The sequence below is a fragment of the Eleutherodactylus coqui genome, chromosome 10 (genome assembly GCF_035609145.1).
Source record: "Eleutherodactylus coqui strain aEleCoq1 chromosome 10, aEleCoq1.hap1, whole genome shotgun sequence".
In the NCBI taxonomy this organism is placed as follows: Eukaryota; Metazoa; Chordata; class Amphibia; order Anura; family Eleutherodactylidae; genus Eleutherodactylus; species Eleutherodactylus coqui.
Window position 1 is genome coordinate 76777519 of NC_089846.1, and position 21063 is coordinate 76798581.

General features: G+C 44.5%; 1 protein-coding gene across 3 annotated transcripts in view; it reads left to right on the forward strand.

Annotated features, from left to right (window-relative positions):
• GABBR1 (gamma-aminobutyric acid type B receptor subunit 1) overlaps positions 1-21063 on the forward strand; it is a 151613-nt gene that overhangs the window by 15104 nt on the left and 115446 nt on the right. For all 3 annotated transcript variants that reach the window (XM_066581345.1, XM_066581347.1, XM_066581348.1), the window contains exon 4: positions 2291-2494. In XM_066581345.1, the coding sequence (XP_066437442.1) occupies positions 2291-2494 (204 nt within the window). The remainder of the gene's footprint in view (positions 1-2290; positions 2495-21063) is intronic.

Sequence of the window (21063 nt, forward strand, 5' to 3'; positions counted from 1 at the left end):
GCCTTATCCCTGCACTGTGCACATTAATTGTGTGCATAAAAGAAACCAAAAAATCAACAGTTGCTGCTTAAAGTGATCATGATTGAGTGGAAAACCATTACAATTACCCATGGTTACTTGTTACACCCTTGTCAGGTATTGTATATAGATTGGGGACCGGTGTATCATAGAGATTTTAGGATATGTAGAGGAGGACCATGGTATGATAGAGATGCCAGGAATAGAGATGAGCGGGCACGCTCGGATACAGCAGTTACTCAAGCGAGCATTGCTCTTCTCGAGTAACTGCTTACTGGTCTGAGCGTGCTTGGGGGGGCGGCGGGGGGTAGCAGGGTAGAGAGAGAGAAAGAGAGAGAGAGAGATCTCTCTCTCTGCCGCCTGCCGCTCACCCCCGCCCCCGCCGTTCCCCGAAGCACACTCGGACCAGTAAGCAGTTACTCGAGAAGATCAATGCTCGCTCGAGTAACTGCTGTTTTCGAGCGTGCCCGCTCATCTCTAGTCGGGATATGTAGTGGAAGACCAGGCTATTATAGAGATGTCAGGAAATGTAGAGGTGGACCAGGGTATGATACAGATGTCAGGGTATGTAGAGGAGGACCAGGGTATGATACAGATGTTGGACTATGTAGAGGAAGACCAGGCTACCATAGAGATACCAGGATATGTAGCGAGGACCGGGTTTTGATAGAGATGTCAGGATATGTAGAGAATGACCAGGGTATGATAGAGATGTCAAGATACGTAGAAGGGGATCGGGATAAGATAGAGATGTCAGAATATGTAGATGAGAACCAGGGTACAATAGAAATGTCAGGATATGTAGAGGAGGACCAGAGTAGGATGGAGATGTCAGGGTATGTAGAGGAGGACTAGAGAATGATGGAGATGTCTGTATGTAGAGGAGAACTAGAGTATGATGGAGATGTCACGATATGTACAGGAGGACCAGGATAAGATGGAGATGTCAAGATATGTAGAAAGGGATCAGGACAAGATTGAGATGTCGGGATATGCAGAGAAGGACCGGGGTACGATGGAGATGTCAGGGTGTGTAGAGGAGGACTAGAGAATGATGGAGATGTCACGATATGTACAGGAGGACCAGGATAAGATGGAGATGTCAAGATATGTAGAAAGGGATCAGAACAAGATGGAGATGTCGGGATATGCAGAGAAGGGTAGGGTACGATGGAGATGTCAGGGTATGTAGAGGAGGACTAGGGTATGATAGATATGTCAGGATATGTAGAAAAAAGACCAGGGTATGATAGATATGTCAGGATGTGTTGAGGAGGACCAGGGTATGATAGCGATGTCAGGATATGTAGAGAAGGACCAGGGTATGATAGAGATGTCAGGATATGTAGAGCAAGACCCGGGTATGATAGAGATGTTAGGATATGTAGAGAAGGACTAGGGTATGATGGAGATGTCAGGATATGTAGATGAGGTCCAGGGTATGATGGATATGTGGAGGATGATCAGGGTACAATTGAGATGTGAGCATATGTTGGGGAGGTTCAAGATAAGACAGAGATGGCAAGTAATGTGGAAGAGGACCAGGGTATGATAGGGAAGTCAGGACATGTAGAGGAGGATCAGGGTATCATACAGATGTCAGAATATGTGGAGGAGGATCAGGGTAGGATTGAGATGTCAGGATATGTTGAGGAGGACCAGAGTATGATAGAAATGTCAAGGTATGTAGATGAGGACCAGGTTATTATAGAGATGTCAGGATATGTGAAAGAGGACCAGAGTACGATAGAGATGTCAGGGTATGTAGAGGAGAACCTAAGGTACGATAGAGGTGTCAGAATATGTGGAGGAGGACCAAGGTACGATAGATGTGGGGATATATAGAGGAGGACCAGAGTATGTTAGAAATGTCAGGATATATAGAGAAGGACTAGGGTATGATAGAGATGTCAGGTTATGTAGAGGAGGACTAGGATAAGATAGAGATGTCAAGATATGTGGAAAAGGACAATGGTATGATAGAGATGTTAGGATATGTAGAGAGCGACCAGGGTATGATGGAGATGTCAGGATATGTGGAAGAGGACCAGGGTACTATAGAGATGTCGGGATATGTAGAGGAGAATCTAGGTTATGATAGAGATGTCAGGATATGTAGAGGAGGACTAGAGTATCCTAGAGATATCCGGATGTGTAGAGGAGGACCAGGGTACAATTAAAATTTCAGGATGTGTGGAGGAGGACCAGGGTATCACGGAGTTGTCAGGATATGTAGAGGTAACACTTTGCTTTTCCCTCTTTATCACCACAGGCTGCCGTATCATACACCCCCCTCGGGACGGGGGAATACGTTACCGTGGCCTGACCCTCACTCAGGTAAAAGCAGTTGAATATCTCCCCGTGGATTATGAGATTGAATTTGTTTGCCGTGGGGAACGGGAGATTTCAGGGCCAAAAGTACGCAAGTGCCAGCGGGACGGAACATGGACGGATATGGACAAACCCAGTCGCTGCCGTAAGTGCCAGTCACTGCTCACTTACCTCTTATCTGCTCTGTCTTGTGTGTGACTACAATCCCTTGCTATTTTCTGCACTTAAAAAGTAACTGCAGGTAAAAACTCAAAATTCAGTTCTTGCACTGATTGATATTGCTCTCCCAGCTGTCAGTCCTTACGTACCCTGGTTCCTGCTATACTGACATATCCGGGGTTACTCGACTCTCCTGGCTTTGTGGGCTTTAATCCCCAAGGCAGTAAAAACACACTCACCCTGGAGCTGTGGACATAACAGCTACCTGCTGTCATCTGTGGTAAGTAGCCGACAACTTGGAGCTGTCATGGGGAGCTGTGGTGAGCGACTCCCAGTCATATGATCACCGTTATCCAATGGATAACGGCGATCACATGAAAGTAAATAAAAGGTGTAACAAGTTTAAGTGTCAGCTCCCGTCACTGACTGGATCGATGAGGGGAGCTGAAACTACTCGCCTTCCTCCTCCGTGATGTCCTGCGGCGATCTGATCCTGAATGGACCTGCCTTCTTCTGTGCATGCGTGCCAAAGGAAAAATGGAGACCAATGTGCAGAACACGGGATTGGCTTGGGAAATTTGAAATCCTCTGGCTCCTGGCTACCTTCAGGCTGGAGATGTCATTGGGGACCGCAGTGAGTGGTCCCTGGACTTATGATCACTGTTATCCAATAACGGCGATCACCAAAAAGTTCAAAAAGTAAAACTTTCATTTTCCCTCACGGATCCCATCCAGGAGATAAAAATACTCACCTAATGTTCCCCGAAGCCTCGGGCCCCGATTTCTAGGGTGGAGCAGGTTACTATATAAGTCCCCCACAGCTAACGTTATAGTAAACTGTATACCTTCGGCGAACTTTCCACTGTCACGGGGGATGCGTCAGGGATGTCCTCTGTCTCCCGCCCTTTTTGCAATAGCAATAGAGGCACTGGCCATCCGTTTGCGCAATACCTCTGCGGTTACGGGAGTGAGTTGGAGAGGTAGAGCGAGTTAAGTTGGTCTATATGCAGATGATATAGTTCTTTTCCTCTGTAACCCAGAGCATTCCTTCTCATAAGCACTTGAGATAATAAACTCTTTTTCTCAACATTCTGGACTCTATATAAACTGGTCCAAAGCGGCAATAATGTATACAGCCCAAAACTCGACCACAATTTCTGATTTGTCAGCCTGTGTTCTATTGGAAGTAACCAAATTCAAGTATTTAGGAATTAATATAGTGCAAGACCATAAAAATACTATAACTGAAACGATAAGTCCGCTGCAAAACCTAATAAAAACGAAACTAAAGGCCTGGTCGAAATGACCTCTATCAGTTGCAGGTCGTATAAACCTTATTAAGATGGTAATCCAACCCAAATGTTTTGTATTCGTTACAACATGTGTCGGTTAAAGTTCCAGAAAGTTTCTTCCAAATCCTAAACTCTCTTGTAATTAGATTTGTTTGGGGCCTGTCTCGCTCCAAACTTAAACTCACTACAGTACAACGACCTAAAAACCAAGCCGGAATGGCGTTATCCGACTTTAAAGTGTATTACATAGTGGGACCGTTATGTAATCTCAGGGATTGGTTTACTGGGGAAGAGATGCCAATCACAGATCATTACCTAGCCGATGGGGTAGAGGGTCCGAATCTAATTGGGTTTTTGGAAAATCATCAAGACTTATACCCATGCATAAAGTGGCCCTGTCTGTGTGGCGCACAGCAAAGCGTATCCAACAATACACAGATACAATGACTGGCACTCCTTTATGGAATAACCCTACTCTGCCCTCACTAAAGATGATGCAGGATGTTGGATACTGGGTTAAACTAGGGATACATACTCTAGGAGATATATACGAGGATAATATACTGCTGGCCTATATACAATTACGAGAGAATCTAAAAGTACCTAGACTTCAACTTTTCAGGTACTTTCAGTTGAGACATGCTTTGAATGCAGAATTTCCACCGAATTCTGCCAAAATCTCCAAATACCCAACAATAGGTATTCTTGAATTACAGGGACCTAAAGGACTAATATCAGCACTTTACACACACTTGCTTTTGGCCAAGATAAGCCGTGACCCACTCTCTATTTATGATAAGTGGAAAACAAGCATACCCACATTAACATCAGAAGACTGGCAGGAGATAATGGAATCACACCTATGGGTGTCACCAGGAATTAATAGCAAACTTATACAATTGTATATCACACACCAGGCATATCTCACACCAGTCCGACTGCAAAAGATGGGTAAAGCCGACACCTCCACATGTCACAGATGTTACCAGCTGGATGCCGATTTTTGGCATCTGATCTGGGGGTGCCCTGATGTTGGAGAATTTTGGAATGAGGTGTTGATCTTTCTGTCCACACTTTTACCGGTCCCTCTATCTCTAGACCCTAAAGTGGCATTATTTGGACTGTTGGATGAGGAGGCATGGACTCATCATCACAAAATATTTATTAGAGAGGTAATATTCCTGGCCAGAAAAACAATAGCCATGAGGTGAATGGCAAAAAAGTAGTATATCGGCATCGTGGATGTCCCGATAAATTCACTAAGGCCGCCTGCAGACAGGCGGAAATTCTGCGGCTGGATTTTCCGCGGAATTTCCGCCCCTGGAAGCTGCCATAGGATTGCGTTAACAAACGTTAACAATCCTATGCAGATGGCCGCGATTTGGCTGCGCGAAATCTCACGCAGCAATCAAATCGCTGCATGCTCTAATTCTGTGCGGGGCTCGCAGAGCCCCACACAGAAATGTCACTCACTGGCCGCCGGCTCGCTCTGCGCATGCACCGGCGGCCCAGCAGCCGGCACATGAAAGAGCCGGGGCCGCGGGAGCAGGTAAGTGTCACGCTGCTCTCTGCAGACGCTCGGGTTGGGTCTTCTCGCAGCCGGATCCAACCCGGCCGTCTGCAGGCGGCCTAAAGTTTGGGGCCTATAGATAAACTCGCACTCCACAATTCAGGCAATATAAACATAGCAAGAAAGAAATGAATATAAACACACAGCAAACCAAGCATGTTAGAAAAGAAATTGAGGGGGAAAAAAATTCTTTAAGTTATTTTAAATTTTCTTTCATTTTTTTTATTATTACCTTATTTTCAATTGTTTATTGTATATTACAAAATATTACTGTATTGACGGAAATTTGTCAAAAACGAAGTATGAGTAATTGTGTTCATGCTGTAATGTATGTTATATTGCTTTGTGATTTTTCTAATAAAACGAAGTTAAAAAAAAAAAAAATGTTCCCCGAAGCCTCCTATAGTGCCGGGCACCTCCGCTGATCTGCGCGTGTGCCAACAAAATGTTGGCACATGCGCAGTAGAACTATATGCAAAAGTGACTTTGGCATAGTAACAAGCAGGAACCCTAGTGATTGGTCCCTGCTAACATGGATGGCTGTGATACACCTATCACAGCCACAACATGGGATCTTACGCTCTCCTTTAACTTACCTTTGCTACAACATCATCAACAACTTAACCCTTTAATAATAAATAAATAAGACCTGGACAACCAGGTTAGAACAAAAAGGCCGCGGTCTTTATTGATGGGATTTTATTAACACTTGGCGATCAAATGAAACCAAACCATTAATAATAAATACCGTCTTTAAGACGCGCTAAAACCAACAACAATCCCCAAGTCCCCTTGCCCACCCGCCTAATGCGGGCTACAAATCCCCATCAATCAACCGCCTACAGGGAGGGAGGGAGAGAAGCTGCTTTACAGCCAAAGATGCCCGGTACCTCTTTGCTGATTACCTATATGCCCTCTGTTCACAGCCCCCTCCACTCCCGTTATCCAATCACATAGGCTTCTACAACACCGCTCCTGCCCAGCAACGGGCCGAGCTTCCCGCTCTTTTAGGCCACCAATCAATGCCCGCTGCCAGCTTTACCTCAAAGCACCTGGCAACGACACCCCGGCCAATCACAGCTGGAGACCATCACCAACTATTACCAGACAGAATGACCTGAGAGCCAGGTTAATTAACCTTTTAATCACCATAGCAGTATACATTATGGTCCCACATAAACCAATTCTATAAACACCAGAACGCTCCCAGATCCCATGCGGATCTCCCTCCTGAGCGTCACTCGATCCGTAATTATGTCCCACAAATGTCCCAGAGATAAAGTTCTTGGGAATCATATTATTAACCCCTTCGTGACGCGGCCCTTTCCCCCCCCCCCCCCCCCCCATTTTCGTTCCCCCCCCCCCCCCCTTTAAAAAAAATGATAACTCCTTTATTTATCCATCGACGTCACTGTATGATGGCTTGTTTTTTGCGGGACGAGTTGTAGTTTTTAATGGTGCTATTTAAAGTACCATATAATGTACTCAAACTCTTAAAAAAAAATTATAAGTGGAGTATAATTTAAACAAAACGACATTCCGCCATCTTGCAGTGCGCCTTGTTTTTACGGCGTACAAACTAAAACAAAAGCGACATGATAACTTTATTCTATGGGTCGGTACAATTACTACGATACCAAACTTGTACATTTTTTTTTTTCCTATACTACACTTTTTTTTCAAAGACATATAATTTTTTTCAATTATTTTCTGCCGTCATCTTGTGCGCACAATAACTTTTTTATTTTTCCGTGGACGTAATTGAGCAAGGGCTCATTTTTTGCGGGATGTCCTGTAGTTTCCGATAGTACCAATTTGGAATATATACGACTTTTTATTGCGTTTTTTCTGGGAGACAGAGTAACTGAAAAAGTGCATTTCTTTATTTTTTTTTTTTTCGGACGACGTTCACCGTGCAGGAAAAAAAATGCGCTACTTTGATAGATCGGACTTTTACGGATGCGGCGATACCAAATATGTATTTTTATTTTATGACTTAGATTTTTTAATAATCGATATGGCAAAAGGGGGGTGATTCAAACTTTTATAACTTTATTTTTTGTTCTTTTTTTTTACAATTAATAAAACTTTATTGTTTTTTTGGTTTTTTACTTTACTTTAAAGTCCCCCTGGGAGACTACAACCAGCGATGCTTTGATCGCTCCTGTAGTATGACGTAATGCTATAGCATTACGTCATACTGCCATTTGACAGGCAACCTATCAAACCACCCCACGGGAATTTTCAAAAGGCCCCCGGCTGCCAAGACACCTGCACGGCTCCCCCGATCTCACCGAGGGGGGGCCGTGCGGGACCCCCGAACATTGTTCGGGGGATTTAAATGCCGCTGTCTGAATTGACAGCAGCATTTAAAGGGTTAATAGCTCGTTCGGCCGATCGCGGCTATTGCCCGCGGGTGTCAGTTGTACTAAACAGCTGACGCCCCGCGACCTCTCTGCATACATACCCTGACGCTCCAGGACGTAAATGTATGTCCTGGAGCGGGAAGGGGATAATAGGACTAGTAAAAATCCTCCATCCGGTCCTACTGGTCCACTAGTGCTGTTCACGCAACCCCTGTATTTGCGGCAGTAATTCCCCGACAGCAATTTTAAAATGTAATGCGGTTTTCCCATTTTCCCATTTTGATGATAATTCCCAAGTCCCCCCAAATGAAGACCCTGCGACAACAGATTCTGTAAATTGAGGTCCCTAATATGCCTATTAAAAGATTATCTGAAAAATATATACACTGCAGATAGAAATCTGTCCGTGGACGAGTCCCTGATGAGCTTCAAGGGTCATCTATCAATCCCCCAGTTCATCCCCTCTAAGCGCGCCAGTTATGGCGTTAAGTTGTACAAAGTTTATGAGAGCGAAACTGGCTATACATGCAACTTTTTTTTTTATTATTTATGAGGGCGGGGACCACCATCTAATTCCCCCTCATAGAAAAATGTATATACCAGCAGCACTCACTGCTTCCAAATTTAGCAGGATCCAACGGTGCAAAGCCAATGAAGAAAGGAACCCGGACCTCATTTCCACAAGATATGCATATAAAGGAAAAATCCACGGCAGCACCACGATGTAAAAATCAATAAAATAACTTTTATTCCTCCATCGGAAGTATGGTTGCAACGTTTCCACCTCTGTTGTTGTTAGGTCTTTGTCCAGCATAGCACACCAATACAATGCATGATATATATACTATGCACATACAGCAGTAGCCAATAACCACCTTTCTAATACAGCTGAACATACTAATCATAATTACACATTCAAAACAACATTAGCACATGTAATCGCCTTGCATGTGTATGGTCTGCCATATTTTGGGTAACTTGCGTCTCAATATCCCTCACACACACGCACGAGACTTCTGCTGGTGACGTCAGAACAGCTTCAGAGCCGGTGCACCTACTGCACATGTGCGAGCTCACGCGCGATTATCATCGACAAGCACAATTACCCTATATCGGAACCGTTGTCATGGTAATCCATATTCACCTGCCTATATCATCACTATTTAGAAAAATAAACATGTTTATCAGCCTCAAGGATCATGTGCACTACCGCGCCGATCATTATTAGTGCGGCTATCAGCTTCTCTATCAGGATTACTACTGTATATATAGGTAAGTATATCTATATGATACCGGAGTTATAAACTCCGGATGATAACCAAGTTAACTAAAGCCATGCTCTATATATATGGAATTACTCCTGTATATATATGGGAGTATATTTATATGACACAGAAGTTATAAACCCACAGAACATAGATAATATCAGCACAAATCGAAAAATAGTGTGGGAGCTCATGGGCCCATTTTTACATAAGGGGTACCACGTCTATACTGATAACTATTACACCAGTTTCTCACTTTATAAAGCCCTATACGACGCAAATACAGGAGCCGGCAGGACTGTACACAAAAGTAGGGTGGGATTCCCACAACCCCTGGTGTCCAGGCGAGTTGAAAGGGGGGGGGGGGTTATATGCGCTGGTAAGTCACCCCCTGCTTGCCGTAAAGTGACGTGACAGGAAAGATGTCTGCGTGCTCTCCACCATGCCTGCACACCCCTCCGTCGCAGTAGGGGAGAGGGGGGCTGCAACGCAGAAAACAAAAGTCACGGATTACAATAAATTTATGGGGGGCGTCGATCTGTTGGACCAGGCGCTTCAGCCATATCGTAGAGACCAGGGCCAGGTATAAAGGGTGGTGATCTATCTGATTCAGATCGCTACATGTAATGCCTACGTAATTTATAAGACATCCCAGGGAATGCTCGTCTTCCTGCAGTTCCAGGAGCAGCTTGTTGAGCGCCTTCTGTGTGTGATGGCTGCACCTCAGGAATCATTGCAGTCTGAGGAGGTGCAAAGGCTCACAAAGCGCCACTTTCTGCACCCCATCCTCTCCACTGATGGCAAAAAATACCCCGAAAAAAGTGTCGAGTTTGCAGCAAGCATGGGAGGGGTAGGGATACCCGATTTTCTTGCCCCACGTGCCCATCCCAACCGGGATACTGTAATTACCCCTGTTTTGAAACATACCAGCAGTTTATATTATTAATATTATCTAAAATATAGGGAATGCCAAAAAGGGTGCGGAGGAGGAGGGGTATTTTTAGGAAGCCTTTTTTTTCCCGCACATGTGAGCAATGGAGCCTGGAATTTATTCAGTTGTGCCCTGAAATCCAACATGTGTTTCCTCCATTATAGGCCTAGCCATATGTCCTGTAAGTAGATTGGGGCTATAATAGGGGTATTGCTAAACACAGAAGAACCAGTGCTTTATAATTTGGGGTGCGTCTCCCCAGTTTTCCCTGCTTGAAACAAAGAAAACTGTCATGAAAGTGACAAACTTGTGAAAAAATGAAATTCTATTTATTTTTCACCTCTTTTATAATAATTTTTGCAAAAAAATGTGGAGTCAAAATGCTCAGTACAAACCTAGATAAATGAGATGTCTAGATTTCAAAATGGGGTCACTTGTGGAGGGTGTTCCATTGTTTTGGCACCTCGATGGCTCTACAAGTGAGCAAAGGGGCCTGGAATTTATCCAGTTGGACCCTGAAATCCAACGGGTGTTACCTCCATTACAGGCCAAGCCATGTGTCCAGTAAGTAGAATGGGGATGTTTCTGAACACTAGACAAACAGGGGGATCCATTTTGGGGTGCAAATCCTCATTTTCATGCGCACTATAGAAAAAATATGTCTTTAAAATGACATATTTGCAAAAAATATGAAATTGTATTTTTCTCCTCTAAATTGCAATAACTCCTGAAAAAACTGTGGGGTCAAAATACTAATGAGCCCCCTCAGTGCATGCATTAAGGGGTGTATTTTGTAAAATGGGGTGATTTGTGGGGGTATCTATCATTCTGACACCTATGAGCCTTTGTAATCTTGGCTTGGTGCAGGAAAATAAAGTGTTCCTCAAAAATGTTGATAATTAATGTTAAATTTGCATATCTCCTAAATGGTTAAAAAAAAAACTAAAGTTTTTCAAATGTGCATCCAGAATAAAGTAAACAGATGGAAATATATATCTTATCAAAAATGTGTACAATATGTTTGCACATATTGAGAGATTGCAGTTGAAAATCTGAAAAAAATGTTCAAAAATTTCAAAATTTTGGTGCTTTTAATAAATATACATAAATTCTATCATTCTATTTTTACCACCTAAATGAAGTACAATATGTGACAAAAAAAACAATGTCAGAATCACTGGGATATGCAAAACCTTTACGGAGTTATTCTATGTTAAAGTGACACATGTCATATTTCCGAAATGTGGCCTGGTCATTAAGGGGTTAACGGTGATCCCCCTTGTTGTTTGAGTGCATACATGGCTGTTCTTTCCTGCATATTGATATTAAATGCTTCTCTATTCTGCTTGTTCAGTATATTACATTGCAGCTCATGCCTAAAGGAGTCTATATATTTGTACAAAGTGGGGTTGCGGACAGGAGGGGGTGTCCAATCAGACTTCTTCTTGGCCCCTTGTTTCTCCTGTGTTTGGGTGCTTGAAAGTCCTGTGTCCTTTGTCATGGAAGAACTATTTCAGTCTTAGTTCTCCCTCTGCTGGACAAGGAGGGTAATGCATCATTTGCTGGATAAGACACAAAAAGCTCTAAGTAGTCTAGAAAGCAAGCTTTTTGTCATAATTCTTTCAGTTGCCCATTAGGCCGGGCTCACGGCCCTTCTCAGCACTCTGCTCTCTAGTTCCGTCATGTTTTTCACAGACTAAGCTCCTTATTTAAAATTTAACTTTTCTTTGTAACCACTTAAAAAGAAAAGCTTTTGTTGGTTTGGGAAGGCCTCATAAGAACAACTTTTTATTAACTCTTCAATAGTTCAATACAGGTGATCTTGTTTTGTTAGGCACATGTAGTCTCATTTCACCCGTATATCTGAGGTTCAGGGAGCGACAAAAAAACTTAAGAAAAGTTTAAGATTGCTAAGGAGGAGGCAGAAAGACTGATCGCCAAAGAGAACAAAAATAACCCTAAGCTATTCTTCAACTATATTAACAGCAAAAGGATTTGCACTGAGAGCACTGGCCCTTTAACGAATAATGCAGGGGAAATCATAGAAGACGATGGGATTAGAGATGAGCGAACATGTCCGTTACGGACACATCCGCACCCGGACACCGGCTTTGCCGAACACTGCAGTGTTCGCGCGTAAAGGTCCGGGTGCCGCCGGGGGGCGGGGAGATGCGCGGCGGCGCGGGCGGCAGTAGCGGGGAACAGGGGGGAGCCCTCTCTCTCTCCCTCTCCCCCCCACTCCCCGCCGCACCCCCCCGCGCTGCCACGGCGGCCCCCGAACTTTTTCGCCCGAACACTGAAGTGTTCGCAAAGTTCGGTGTTCGGGCGAAAAAGGGGCGGGGCCGAACGTGTTCGCTCATCTCTAGATGGGATGCAAATCTGTTAAATGGTTTCTTTTCAAGTGTATTCACGAATGAGAATGAAATGTCACATGAGATGCAGGGGAATAAAACGAACCCCCCGCTACATATAGCATACCTAACACAAGAGGAAGTGAAGAGCTGGTTAAAGAGAATTAAAATTGAAAAATCACCAGGTCCAGATGGAAAACAGCCAAGGGTTCTAAGGGAACTAAGTGCTGTGATAGTGTTCATAAATATAAGAAATTGTGATCTAGCTATCAAGACCGGGGTTGTACCATTGGATTGGCGCATTGCCAACGTGGTTCCAGTGTCCAAAAGAGAGCCTGGTAACTACAGGCCGGGAAGTCTCACTTCAATAACTGAAAAAATATTCGAGGGGTTTCTGAGAGATGCCATCCTAGAATACCTCAAGGAGAACAATGGAATACCTCCTCACCAGCATGAGTTCATGAGGGGTCGATCATGTCAGACCAATCTGATCAGCTTCTACAATGAAGTAATTTCTAGGCTGGACCTGGGAGAGTCTATTGATCTTGTATATCTGGATTTCTCTAAAGCATTTGACACTGTGACGCATAATAGGCTGATATATAAAATGAGACAGCTTGGTCTGGGTGAAAACGTATGTAGCTGGATAAAGGACTGCCTCAGAAATAGAAAGCAGAGGGTGGTAATAAATGGTTCATACTCAGATTGGGCCACCGTCGCTAGTGGGGCGCCACAAGGCTCAGTACTAGGCCCCATTCTGCACAGGACTCAGTATAAGGCCCCATTCTGTTCAATATATTTATCAACGACCTGGTAGAGGGGCTGCACGGTAAAATATCAATATTCGCAGATGATACAAAACTATATAAGACAATACAACGGAGGACCATGTATGGTTACAAAAGGACCTAGACAAGCTGGGGGCTTGGGCAGAAAAATGGCAAATGAAGTTCAATGTTGATAAATGTAAGGTCATACACATGGACAGGAGAAACAGATGTCACCAATATACACTAAATGGGGTACTGCTAGGGAAAAGTGAGATGGAAAAAGACCTAGGGGTACTAGGGGATTGAGAATTTAACTGGAGCAACCAATGCCAGTCAGCTGCTGCAAAAGCTAATAAAGTCTTGGGGTGTATTAAAAGAAGTATAGGGGCGAAGGATGAGAACATTATTCTCCCACTATATAAGGCACTTGTCTGGCCCCACATGGAATACTGCGCACAGTTCTGGACACCGGTGCTCAGGAAAGATGTTGCAGTGCTGGAGGGGGTTCAAAGAAGGGCAACTAAACTAATAAATGGAATGCGAGGACTGGAATACCCAGAGAGGCTATAAAATTAGGATTATTCACCCTGGAAAAATGACGGCTAAGGGGCGACCAAATAACCATGTATAAATATATTAGGGGACAATACAAGGATCTCTCCCATGATCTGTTTATACCCAGGACTGTGACAGTAGCAAGAGGGCATCCGCTACATCTAGAAGAAAGCAGGTTTCATCACCAACACAGGAGGGGGTGCTTTACTGTAAGACCAGTGAGACTGTGGAACTCTCTGCCCGAGGATATGGTGATGGCAAAATCCATAGAGGAGTTTAAGAGGGGACTAGATGGCTTTCTAAAGCGTGAGGATATTACAGGATATAGACATTAGGTGACCAGTGGGGTTGTAGTTCCGGGTCTTACAGTCAGGTAGGAACTATCAAAGTGAATCCAGGGATTATTGTGATTGCCATAATGCAGTCAGGAAGGAATTTTCCCCCAAATGGGCTAATTGGCTTTTGCCTCTTGGGGTTTTTGCCTTCCTCTGGATCAGCTCAACGGTAGAAATGGGCTTAACTAGATGGACATTGTCTTCATTCAGCCCAACATACTATGTTATGAGTATAACCAGGTCCGTCCAGCATTTTTTCTGCCCTTTAGCACCTTCGCAGACAAAATAGCGCAGCAGGCTGTACTATTCCTATGGGATTTTTACCGATTGTGAACCGAGCCTTATTTAATCCCTTCCTGCCCCAGCATGTAAACATCTTTCCTGGCTGGGGGGAGGAGTGGTGGCAAAAATGGACATAAACTTACGTCCAATGGATGGCATGGGCCCTGCAGTAGCGGGGCTCAGTGAGAACATCGGTCCTCACCGTTTACCCCTTACATAGTAGCAGAGTACGTAAGGTGGAAAAAAGGAAACATGTTCATCCACTTCAGTCTTAACCCTCCCAATGTTGATCCAGAGGAAGGCAGTTGATCGTGGCATGTAAAGTGCCCAGAGGGAGGGCACTCCCTGTGTGATGTCATCACATCTTTGCCATGTAATCGCCCAGTGCACACTTTCCCCTCTGTATTGGAAATTTTTTTTAAAAACCATGTTTGGTATTGTCACATCCATAAGGACCGACACAATAAATTGAGCATACTTTTTATTCTACACGACAAACACTATAAAATCCAAGATCTGAGCAAGTCTTTCAACTCTGTCGCCTGGCAGTACTTCTTTTCTGTTCTTGAGGGATGGGCTTCGGGGTCACTTTTAGATCTATCATACTGTAAGCCGTGTACCGGGGTGGGCTCCCCAGGATACAGCGAAGTCACAGACAAGGAAAACGTCCCTGACACCAGTTGCGGTGCAAACCGAATTTTACTAAAGCGCCGTGGCCCATGTGACCACAAACAATGGGTAACCCAACAAAATTCACATAGACTCAGCCAGATGGCTGAGGCCCTTGTGCTGTACAGCGCTGTACTCCCCAAAGCCTAAATAAACCGGCCCCTTGTTACCTATTAATACCGCTACTAAGGAACAAGGAAAGGGAGAGTGATCTGAGTACCGGCGGTGCAGCACAACAGCTTACAGACTTAACAACACTGACTCTATCCCCCCAGACCCAATACAATATGGAACATGTATAAAGAACAGCGGCTCTATAGCCAGGTGAATGTTCTCCAGAAGCTTCTTACTGACGGCTGGATGTGGCCTGCCAGCCACTATGCCGATCCCGCTGAAGTGTGGCCTGACACGGGCCATAACCCTACCTAGTCTAACTACAGGCCAAAATGCAGTCCCAAGTAACTTGGCTCCAAAATTTGGTGTCTTGCATGCACGTAGACCAGTCTGCTGTTAGATCAGCCAAAAAGTCTAGAAAGATGAGGGGCCCCTCCAGAAAAGTGTGCGGTACCGCAGAGAGTCGTTACTTCCTCAGCGGCATCCAGTATTGTCCACACAATATCCAGTCTCGCTCCGGTTGTTCAGCAACATCCCCGGCAGCAAGTCTTCTCCCATCCAGCGGGCATCTTGTCAAAATCTGAATCCGCTGCAGCTCTGGTCCCTTAAGGATACGACCTCCTTCCCTCTTCCGTAGCTCCACTCAGATGGCTTCCTCGACCAACTGACACCGCACAGTGTACGCAGGCTTTTAATTTCCTCTCCTCCCGTGCGCACGCTGTAACCAGGCAATGGGTGCTCCAATCATAGGCTACCATGGTCCTGTCACCTCACAGCTTGACCAAAATCTTTTCTGCAGAACAGCGACCTCTTGTGGACAAATAATAAAACACACAGTAGTGGACTATTTACAGTAACAAGAACAATGTAAACATATTGGAGGCTGTCTCACCCTCTCACAATACCATGGTTATACTCTTTTCCCACAGCCTCCATTAGGATCCGTGTTTTTGAATCTAACATCATAGCAATTGTAAGGGGAACAAGGCAAGGTTGTCCCCTCTCACCCCTATTATTTGCACTAGCAATGGGACCCATGGCATCCCTGCTTAGGGCCAAGAAGAATGTTAAGGGCTTTTGTATAGGAGGGCAAGGACATAAATGCGCTCTATTTGCTGATGATGTCCTATTATGTATCTCTTCCCCTCTCGCCTCTCTCCCTAATATATACCACATTCTGGATGAGTTTGGCTCGATCTTGGGATTCTGGGTTAACCAGTCTAAATCCTTAACTCTCAACCTTAGTATACCACCACCAATGCTCAAATGGTTAAAGCTTACCTTTGATTTTCAATGGGTTAGTAGGAGTCTCCGATACCTGGGAAGACCTCTAACTGGCTCCTTTGAAACTCTATACGGAGTTAACTATCCTCCATTAATTAAATGTCTAGATGTTAAGAATTGGTCTTCTTATAATCTGTCTTGGCTAGGCAGAGTTCATTCGTTAAAAATGACATGGCTCCCAAAAATGTTATACTTATTTTGTGCCTTACCCATCCCTGTACCCACCCCAGACCTCGGTTTTCCCCTCACCACCTTGAACAAATTTTTCGGTGTAGATTTAAGAACAATTATGTGTCCGACCCGATCTTCTTCTTTGCCCCTATGGGATAGACTGGCAAAAAGATATAATCTGCTTTTCTTGGTCCTGTCTGATTGGCAATCTCGCTTTCCTCTGAATCTAGACCCATCAGGGGTCTCGCCAGAATTGCAGATGTTGACCGGCTTGGTTTTGGACAATACAAGTACTTTCGATCAGTTCACTCCATCCCGGACTCGGAATGACTTCACTTACAACAACTCAAGCACTATGTCCATGCCTGATAATACACGTACCCTGGCGGACAGGTCATATTTAAGCACATTTGTAGTACAGTCTCGTGCAGCTCTGGGATCATTAGCAAGCTTTACTCTAACTTCATCACACCTACAGATAAACGTCCCATATGCATAAACGGGAGGCGGACCTGGGCGAGGAGCTTCCCGTCTTGGAATGGCATAAAATCGCCACTTCAATCGCCAAACTGCAGATCAATGTATCAATTATGGAAGCAGACTACAAACTCTTAATGCGATGGTAGCTGACCCCCTGAAGACTGTCTTGTATGTGCCCTGGGGTATCAGGTCTTTGCTTTCGGGGCTGTGGGGGCGAGGGCACCTTCTTACATATATGGTGGAATTGCCCCAGACTTTGCCCCATCACAGACCTACACCTTCTATTACACCTAAACACATATCTAGGTGGGTTTCCCTGTGTTTCCTCTCTGCTCCTATGGTAATAGCTCCATCCTGGCAGAAATCATCTGTCAGTATTGACCTTGTTAAAATTAAATTGTGGTGGCTAATGGTGAGTGAGGAGCTGTTGGCCGTCCTTACAGACCGAAGAGGAACTTGTTGAAAGAACTTCTGGTACCAATATTCACTAACAGTCCCTCAATCCAATCCCATATCCTCCCAATGAACATCAGCCCCTCACTGTCTCCTGCACTCCTCCCGTGTAACCTAGAATCCGGACTGCTTCCTCCCATTATAGAGAACCAGTTACAGAGTCTCCCTTCATTAGCTTTCTCTTAGTTAATTTGCCCATCTCCCCCCACCCCCATTTACTGCTTTTTGTGTCTGTCTTGTCCCCCCTGAACTTCTTGTTGACATTGTTTTCCCCTTCTTTCTTTCTCTGTTAGGGACCCTTCTTTCTAAGCATACTTAGACTATAGCAAGTATTGCAGTGTATATTACAGTGTATTATCTGTGTTAGCGCTGTGGAGCGCTACAGGTATATTCTTGTGTTCCAAAGTAAGGGTTAAAGTATGAAAATCATTGACTGTTGACACAAGTTCTGTGGGACCAATTTCTCTTTTATTTGTTAGCCGACAGTAATATTTATAGGTTTTTAGATGAAGACATTGGAAACATGGCTTAGAAGACACCTTTGTTGTACATATGCACAACTTATTAGAATTGGTTATTAAAACTCCCCAGTGCCCTCAGTCTAGGGGCCGTGACGTCGGTCTAGTGGCAGGACCTTCCCCCCCCCGCTTACACCCTCCCTGCATGTCAGCAGGTTAGTCCTGAACTATCTACTTCTAGGGTCATTAATTAGTTATTGTGTTTATAGAAACATTACAAGCTTGTAATTGGCAGCGTTTAGCAATCAGCACTCAATTCAGGCTTACGTAAAGGATATAAGTTTCATGTATGTTCTATATATGTGAAAATACATGGTCTATGTATTATATAGAGGTGTATAGGTACATGTTTTAGCAGAGCGCCAAAGGCAAGATGGCGTATAAGAGAACATTATGGCTTCTCTCTAGAGATGAGCGAGCGTACTCGGATAAGCACTACTCGCTCGAGTAATTGGCTTTATCCGAGTATCGCTGTGCTCGGGTCTAAAGATTCGGGTGCCGGCACGGAGCGGGGAGCTGCAGGGGAGAGCGGGGAGGAACGGAGGTAAGATCTTTCTCTCCTTCTCTCCCGCCCGCTCTCCCCTGCTCCCCGCTGCGACTCACCTGTCAGCCGCAGCGGCACCCGAATCTTTAGACCCGAGCACAGCGATACTCGGATAAAGCCAATTACTCGAGCGAGTAGTGCTTATCCGAGTACGCTCGCTCATCTCTACTTCTCTCTCATCTGTTACCTTCGGCCCTTAGATTCCTATTAATTGAACTGTTAACACTCTTTGTACATTTTGCTTTAAAAAAAACTCAATAAAAAGTTTTGTAAAACATTATTAAACGGGTAAAACAATGGAGCCAAAATGCTTTTTTTTTTCATTTTTGCTTTCCAAAAAATGCAATAAAAGTGATTAAAAAATGGAACCAATAAAAGCTACAGCTCGTCATTCAAAAAACAAGCCCTCACAGAGCTCTTGTCGGACTTTGAATGCAGCAATGCAAAAAAAAAATTTTTTTAAAAAGGGTTTTTTTTATTGTGTAAAAAGGAAAAACCTAAAAAATATATAGTAAATTTTGGTGGGATTGTAATTGCACCGAGCTGCAGAAAAAATGTATCACATCCTTTATTCTGCATGCCTAACCCTGTAAAAAGAACAATGGCAAAATAAAATGATACCAAAAAAAAAACAGCTCCACAAAAAACAGCCCTCACACCGCCATGTGGATAAAAAAATAAAAAAAACGTTATTGCTTTTGAAAAGTGGAGAAAAAAATTCCCTTAAAAATCATTACATCCTTAGGACCCCAAAACATCCCACGTCACTAAGGGGTTAAAGCAACCAACAACCGTGGACTGTCACTTTGTTATCTTTCCTATATCTGACTAAGGGCGCCTCCACTGGTGATGAAATCGCATGATTCGCATGATTCCCCAGCGCTGCGAGGCTGCAGGAAATCACAGAATTATGAAGCCAATAGCTTCCAGCGGCTCCCTTCACATGTGCGATGTTTTAACACTTGTGATGCAGCGTGAAAGCAAAATCGCATCATGTCGATTCTTTTTGCGATCTCGCCCATTGTTTACAGCAGCAGCGCCGGCCACATTGAAATCCATGAGAGATGATCGCAATCCTCTGCTGTGACAGGGGATTCCTTCATCCCCGCGGGTAGTCCCATCATCAGTGAACACTGTGACAGCACTGTGAAGGGGACTCCCTGCGGGGATAAAGGAATCCCCTGCTGTAGCTGTCACAGCAGAGGATCGCGATCATCTCCCATTCATTTCAGTGAGGCCGTCGCTGCTGCCGCCGGCACTATTATAGACGATGGGAGGACGTAGTGATCTCCTGCCGTGGGCGTCAGAGGAGATTCCTTCAGCCCTGCTGGGATGGGAGGCTGTTTCCCTGCAAGAACGCCTCGCATCCAGGGCTTCTCAGAAGGAGTGCGAGAGCGATATCTGGGCCATCAATCACATCCTGATATCACTCTTGCCAGTGTGCAGGAGGCCTGAGGCTGGATTCACAGCAGTGAGCGCAATATCGGGCTGAGAAGCTCGCCAACGTGCAGTTTTCACGCAGATGTGAGGTGGTTTTCATTCAAAAATCCCTCTCATCACTTCTGTGAAATCGCGATCCCCCTCGCGTTTCACGCACGTCAGACGTGTTTATCACTGGGAAGTATCACATTGCACGATATACTAGCGCATGCGATGTCTTTAAAGGTCCCACTGATGACAAGGTGTTCCGAAAAAATGTTAAAAAATAGAACGTGCTGCGATTATTTTTCCTCGCAATCGCTCATGTGAATAAGCCCTATTCAAAAGAATAGAATTCATATACGTGCGAGTTTTGTGCATCTCGCAACGCACAAAACTTGCGCGAGATTCTCGCCCGTGTGAATGTGGCCTCAGGCCAGCTTCATGCGATTGTAAACTCTTTTATATGCGCATTTGTGCTGCATGTTTGCACAATGGGTGTTGCATTTTTGCGCGCATCTGTGCGTTTTTTGACTATATTTTTAGCTTGCGCATGACCTGTTTATATACGCATGCAAAGAAACCCGCAGGCACGCTCACAGTGCTTTCAATGCACATTTAAGTTTAATTCTGCTGCTTTCGTGCAAAGATTGGACGCGTGACGGAACCCATTGAAATCAATGGGTTCTACTCACTGCGTATGCGCACACAAATGCATCCGTGTGAATAAGCTGTAAAGGCTCACTCACACATATACTTGGGCTAATGCGCAACTGTGTATCACGCAGCGCTGAGCTGTAAGCCTGTGATCTGGAGGTGAGCCACCTATCTCTGCGTATGGTAGTGATTGTGAAATGCGCATGACCACGGATCTCACTCTCATGCGCAGTGTGACTAATTTATCTTCATTTTTTAATTCCCCGCTCCGTCTCAATGCAGTGTTTAATATGCAACCCATGGAGAACAATAGGGCTGTACATGTGTAATACGCAGCAATAGCAGACTCAGACGAGCGTGGCTCTCTCCTGTTATGTAGCCGTGATAATCACGGTCACATAACGGGACAATGCGAAACCACTAATGTCAATGGATTTCAAGCTTTTCGTTTTCACTAGCGGGATTCTCGATCATTAATTGTAGGAACAAGTAAATCTATGACTTGCCTCATACAATGTGCGGGGAGGAC